At 33.1% G+C, this 7,500-nt stretch overlaps 1 protein-coding gene across 1 annotated transcript in view; it reads right to left on the bottom strand.

Annotated features, from left to right (window-relative positions):
* Positions 1-7,500, bottom strand: part of LOC136833757 (peptidyl-prolyl cis-trans isomerase G-like) — a 94,940-nt gene that overhangs the window by 17,503 nt on the left and 69,937 nt on the right. The window contains 1 exon segment of the mRNA XM_067095978.1: positions 1,630-1,731. Coding sequence (XP_066952079.1) covers positions 1,630-1,731 — 102 coding nt within the window.

Genomic DNA, 7,500 nt, shown 5'->3' with positions numbered 1-7,500 from the left:
AAGAAGCAACCACAGACCTAAGTTAGTCTTAGGTGTACATATAAATACTTAGGGAACTATTTTTAATACCTTTGATTTCCTCTTCTGTAGTACACATGCAGTACAATGCAATTACACTTCTTTTCCACAGATCTTGGAATTTCTGTGCATGTGGTCACACAATGAAACAAAATCACTTTAAAAAAATTCATGTAAGAACTGTTTTTGCATTTGATTAACAATAATTTGCAGTAGTGTGACTGTCTATTCTGAAATACAAGTATAGTATATACATGCAGGAAGTTGCACCTTATTCAACCAAACATCTCAGAACTTCTGAACACATGAATGTCTACTTGTAGTGCAAATCTAACAATGCAGTATAGGTACATTTCATTACGTAACCATATTGAGCACTGAAGTTAGAATTTTCACACACATGGAAAAAATAACCACAAATACTTTACTTTACTTTCTTTAAATCTTCAGCTGAAAACCTCTTTGGACAGAGTCACCATACTATAAAACCAAGAGGGCATCAGCCTGCAGAGAGAGAAGTTATAAGAAAAAGTGATATATAAATATGAGGATACTCCACAGAAATTAAGACTGATATACCTGGATTCAGGAGACAGTGGGAAAAAGCAAGAATGAATTTGCTCCTTGCTTCAACATTTGGTGGTCAACAACTGTACTTTGCAAACTATTTCTCATTTTAGTTGTGACCAAAATAAAACTGAGTATCATTAAACCTGATATTAGAAAACGACATACTGTTTGCAGCAGCAGCCTGCCTGCAAAACCAAAACATTTTCTTTTCTGCACTTTCTGTTTTCACATACTGACATTCTTATTTTGCAAGTTAATGACCCTTTAGGTCTCTTGTATAAAAGTGTTTGCTCATCCTGAGTTATAAGAATAATAATAATACAGGCAGTCCACGGTCATCTGCGGGAGTTCTGTCCAACAGCATGATGATAAGTGGAAAATAATATCTGACGATTTTCGGCGCTGATAACCAGAGATTGGCACTTCTGTTTGGTGTATATCGGCACCAATACCTGATATTCAGCACTGAAAATCGCCAAAAATTGCCAATTTTTGTCGCTAGACAAGTGCCGTAAAACCAAATCGCCAATAAATGGGGACTGGCTGTAATAATAATAATAATAATAATAATAATAATAATAATAATAATAATAATAATAATAATTATTGTTATTAATATCATCATAATCATCATCATTATTAACAATAACAGCTCTTGTCTAAGTTTGATCCATGTTTTTCCTTGATATTATCCTGTACATCTCCACCACAGTATATTTACTTAATTACTCTACATACAACACAGCACTGGGATAAAAAAAAAATACAATTTTACAGGGAAACACAAATCGCAATGTTTGCAATCCTCTTCTAAGACTTACTTCACACAAAGTACACTACTGGTTTACACGTAATTACACAAAACCTATATAGACTGTTCACTTGTCATATGCAAACTTTAATCATTTCAAGTAATGAATCATCAAACAGAAAACCATGCACAAAAATGGCACAATTTTGAAAGTAAACTTGACATGGCCATTAAAGTCTAAATTCAGTTAACCTTCAAAAAATGTTCTGAAAAAGTTACTTCTTTCTCACCTGCAATACATCATATGGTATGGTTCTTCTCTGAGCCTGACGCCAGTGAGGTGGTGTTACACTGCGAGAACGACTTCGTGACCGTGATGGAGTGCGATAACGCTTTTAAAAGTCAGAAAAATTAAATTAAGTATTCAAAATGTTGAAAAATCTCCTCAGATATACTAAATTTAACATTTAAATCTCTATCCATTCCATCTTCTATGGGAAAATAAGACTTTGAAAGGTACAAATAAATGCAACTGCTTATGTAAATGTAAAATGTACTACAATAGTCAAAATAAAAATGAAAACCAATGTTGTATGTTAACCAGATGTCTACTACAAATTTACAATTTGAATTACAGCCAAACAAAACTATTTGTTATTAAATCAGAGGTGGAAATTACAGCATGGTACAGTTACAAGTGGATAACAGATAGGAAGAGACCAAAATGAGTGGATGACTGTTAACGGAGAGTAATGCAGCAGGAATCCCATGGTATGATACAAACAACCTTTAGTACCACCATGAGGGCACCACGCATGGTACACTATAGGTGGTGTCCTGACCCTCCTGAGGGTTCTGTATGATAAATTCTGTAGTGCAACAATGAACAAAAATTGACAAATTTGAACAATTTTAGTGTGGAAGTCATGATGACAGCAACAGTGCAGCCGCTACACTTTCATCTATTATTCAGACCTATAGGGAAACTAATACATAATTTTCCTTATTCAACAGGGATTTATTATACTGATACATACCAGTGAGGCAGTATTCTTGACTCTCATACAACTGGTATGCAGCATTTGTTCTTAACACATGTTTGTTCAGTAGGCACAAGAGAGTTAGATTTTGTACTGTAAAGGAAATTACAGAAGTTCATGCATAGAAGAGATTATGCTAGGGAAATGGAGATGGTCTGGACATGTCATTTGCACAATCCTTGGGAGAATAATATGTGATAATGTCAGTTGGGCTCTTATGAGCACCAGAAGGGTTGGAAGACTAGACCTACTTGCTTAAGAACTATGAGAAGGTTGGCTGGAAATGAGTGAGATTTGTGGAAGACAATGCACAAGAAGGCATGAGTGGCAGAATTTCATGCAGTATTGGAAGCAACTGTGATGATGATGGCTACAGTAAATCCCCTAGATATGCTCTAGTTACAAAAGTGGGTTTGGAAACCTTAAGGTTTGCAAGGTGAACATAGTTAGCTTTAGCATCTATCTCAGGACCTTCCAACTCCCTATCCTCTAAGTTTTCAGTCACCTAATCTCAACTGCCACTTATGAGCTAGCCTACATATCAAGAAGTCCTACATGTTTTTATACATGATAAAACGATTTTCAAGTTAATTTTGTATTTTATTTATCAATTTCCCTTGCATCTTCATAATCAACAACTGAGAGTTTTATCTACTGTTTTTAGAGAGCAGGTTCCTTTATTGCTAGTGAGTTAGTTTAACTTGTGCAACAAGAATTCCTACCACCATTTGTTCATAATAAAATGCATTAAATACTCAATGGATTTATATTTTATTTCTATTTCCATTGTATTTTAATGATCAATAACAAAATTATTTTTTCTCACTGTTATATGTTTTTATAATGTACAGCTTTTTGTAATTTTTTAAAATTAATTTTGTGAATATATTTTAACAACCAACAAAATTCAATGAAATAAAAAAATTATCACAAAGAAAAGATTTTTAAACTACCATGTAAAGCAGAACAGCTGCCATACAAGAACTACAACTAACACTGACTTTGGGTGATAGATTTATTTATGCTATATGGATGTGCAACGCTGATCACTTTTGTGCCTTGTTCCAATCTCATTTTCTAATTTAGTACAGTGTACATTATTTCTTAGCAGTACCAGCATGATGAACACTGCTTTTATGCGTAACACCCATAGTCCTGGGTTCAAAATAGTTCAACAATTCAACAAAAAGGAGATACACAGTCTACTGAACAACCACGTCCAAAAACTGAGCATATGACAAAGGTACAAAAAAAAAAAAATAAAAATAAAAAATAAAATAAAATAAAAAAATAAAAAAATAAAAATAATAATAATAATAATAATAATAATAATAATAATAATAATAATAATAATAATAATAATCTGCACACTGTCAAGTGCCAGAGACATGAACTAACATACTGTGCTGCTGTGCTCAATTTAAAATTTGCCAAAATTCTTAATTAGCATATATTCAAATAGCCATCAATTTATTGCACATGAAGATTCCATTTTGAAAGTTCAAAAATTGAAGTTCTATGTCTATGGGACTTACTGTAATATATCAACAGCCAAAAAGGTGTCTTAACTTCTGGAATTTCTAACACTTGTTTGATGTATAGTAAACCCCGTATTCACCTTCTCACGATTCATGGACTCACCTATTCATGGATTTCTCTATGGAACATATATCCACATTATTCACTGAAAATTTGCTAATTCGCTGTATTTTTCACTGAGAAATATTCACTAATTACTGTATTTTCATATTTTCATGACTAAATGCACTATTAAAATACTCAGGCAACCAGGTAGTGCTTGAGTTACGATAATTTGCCTTAGGATAATTCGATTTTGTGATGGGGTAAGCAATTAATACTGATACAACAATATTTATAATATATTTTTAAATTTCGCATGAGCGCATGCAGCAGCATACAATTGGGCAGCGAGAGAGACCAAATTACTATAGACTAACTTCTTTTCCTCCATCTCTTACCCCACCTTCTAGTTAAAAAAGTAAAAGAGAATCATAAAAGTATTGTTAGTAACGTTATACTGTTGCGTAAATGCGTACAGCAATAAGCAACCGAACGAGAAACTGTTGTTTTGCTTATAACCAAATCGGATAACAACAGCTGTTTGGCTTATATTTCAACCATCATAAGGTAGTAAACAATTACTGTAGTTATGTTACAAATGACGTTTAAGTAGAATAGTACTGACATATTTTTACATTATACCCTTATTCGCTATAGATAAAAGATCAGCAAAGAAATATACTACTAAATTTAAGCTGCAAGTTGTAACTGAAGCTGAGAAAACAATGTTTAGGCTGCTAATGACTATAAATTATTGTGCATCAGCAACATGGATGAAACTCTACCATAAATAAAATTGGAAAGTATTTTAATCAAAACTACTGGGCATGAAAGAGCACATATTACTGCTATTTTCATGCTGATGAAAAATAAATACGTAAAGCTCATATTATCATGAAATCAAGTGAAAATAGCGAAAGGAATCCTGATTTTTTTTTTTTTGTACACAAAACAAACAAACAGCCAACGTCATCTATTAAAGAAAATAACAGCTAAATTAATTTCACAACAAGACATATTTTAAGTTGTATTTTGACTTAAAACCACTTGGTATTACGAAAAATAACCTTGCCCCATATAAATAAAGTATCTAAAGATTCAGTTTATGCTTACTGGAAGCAAGAAAAGGGCTCTGAACTCAGTTAAGTATGGCAAAATAAACTTACTGCATAATCAATTTCCAAGCCAAAACATTGATTACAATTTATAATACAAAACCAACATAAGAATTTTCACTATGCTGTCATTAGTTTCATTTTGATAAATACTTCAATTTTTTATATTTTAAATTTTTGTTTACATATTTTATTCAAGTATTCAGAATTAGCTTGTTTTTCCTCCTCACTGGTGGTATGCTTGTTAAGTATAATATTTAACAATTGTTTTTCTTTACATTGTCTGTGGGTGTGTGCATGGCCCCCTCCCACTCTCCCCGTGCGGCAGAGGGGTTTGTGGAAGCTCCTGTTGGAGAGTAAAGTCAGTCTGTTTCTGGATCTTCGCCAGAGCGTGCTGAATTTGTCTGCCTTTGCTGCTGCTTTTTGGTTATTACCTGCTTGCTGGTTGTGGCAGCCTGATTATTTTTGAATCCACCTTGCCCTGCAGTTGCAAGGATTTAGCTGCCCTTTGTCCTTCAGCACCACTGATCCAGTATCAATGTCAGTGGGACCTCTCTTTCCACGATAATATAATTATTCATTGATTAATAATGTGTGATCACAGCCTCTAGTCCACTGCTGACATATTACGTGGACCCACTGTTTGTCCATTATCCACATCTGCCCGAGTGGATCCTGAGATACCCCGCCACTGGGAGATTCTCCCCTGACATGTGGAAGGAATTCATTAACCACTGAAGAATGTATCATGGTAGGGTATTCTATCTTTTGGGTTTCCTCCTCCTTTCTGGACCCCCTCTCTTTTTTCGTATATGTGTTAAGGTCTGTCTTTAACTGTGTAAGTGTTGTTTATAATTAAGGGTGTGTGGTTTTCATTAATTTTGTGTATTATTGAGGTTCAGGTGTTACTTCTGTCTGTGACTTATGTATTAAATTTTTAGCAGTGTTTATTTTGCCCCCTGAGTTGGTCTTGCACACAGTTTAATTAGTGGTATGATTCCACCCATTGTGGACTTTGTATCTGGTTTGTGAATACATTGTTTAGGAATTGGAAGTGTTTATGGTGTAGTGGAGAGGTGTCCATTACAGAATATATATACACAATAACCGATCTTACGATTCAAGTTGAGTGAATTCACACACACAAAACTTTTCACTGGAACCTAACTAATGGGTGATTTTTTCAGACAGAAATTTGAAACCCTGCAGAAGTGGGTGTTTAATTTTTGAAGTAATTTACAAGTTTTCATGCTTTTATGTGTAAAATCTGTATGAAAAATGCATTTCATTCTTTTATTTGTAAAATGTGTATGAAAAATGCATTTCATGTTTTAATGTAAAATCTGTATGAAAAATGCATTTCATGTTTTAATGTGCAAAATCTCTATGACAAATTCATTTCATGCTTTTATGTTTAAAATCTCTTTGAAAAATGCATTTCATGCTTTCATGTGTAAAATCTGTATCGAAAATGTATTATTTTTATTTTTTCACATGCATAAATATGATGCAAAGGTAATTTCAGCACATTCAGTTAGTGTACTTTTACAAGATGTGATACCCATTTGCAAAGTTACTGCACTTTCAAAGATGATACCCTGCAGAAAATGCTTTTTAATGTTTGAAAGTACATTTTAAAAGTTTTCATACTTTTAACTGTAAAATCGATATGGGAATTTTTATATTTATATTTCTGTACATAAATATCATACAAGTATTATGTCCATTTGCAAAGTCTTTGTCAAGGAGAATGACCTTGAGATGAGGTTGTTCAGTCGCGTTCATTTGATAAAATTGGTTAATGTAATATCAGAGATGTAACTAAGAGTTGTATAAGTGTCATTCTTTGAAAATTACTCTGTTCACCTCTGAGAAAAGTGCATGCAATCTGTATGTGCATGTAATTACAGCACGTTCAGTTGGTGTACTTTACAAGATGTGATACCCTTGTTACTGCATTTTTCAAAGATGATACCCCTGCAAGAAAGTGTGTTTAATTTTTAAGTTTTTGTGTTTTTAGGTGTAAAATCAGAATGGACAATTTGTATTTATATATTTGCATAAATATGAAACAAAAGAGTACAGTTACTTTATTACAGTATCTCTCTCTCTCATTCGTCATTACCTGTACAGTATATAATTTTAAACTGATTGAATTTTACCTGTACTGTACTACCTTTCAAAAAACATTATGTACATGTTTTGATATTTTATGGAATTGTACTTTTGTTGACTGACGACGTTTTGCCCAGTAGCAAGAAAATCGGCTTTTTACTGTAAGTGACAAAGAAAGCGGCATCCCATGAATTAGAGGTATTAACATTAGTACCATTTTGCACCTAACTGTAAATCCGCTATTATGAAAAAAACTGTGCAGTACTCAATTTTTATGTCAACCATTTACTGTATTCCTTTTTAAGGGTAA

Source organism: Macrobrachium rosenbergii, chromosome 52 (genome assembly GCF_040412425.1).
Source record: "Macrobrachium rosenbergii isolate ZJJX-2024 chromosome 52, ASM4041242v1, whole genome shotgun sequence".
Taxonomy (NCBI): Eukaryota; Metazoa; Arthropoda; class Malacostraca; order Decapoda; family Palaemonidae; genus Macrobrachium; species Macrobrachium rosenbergii.
The sequence above is the reverse complement of the archived record's forward strand: the minus strand, read 5'-3'. Positions and strand labels throughout refer to the sequence as shown.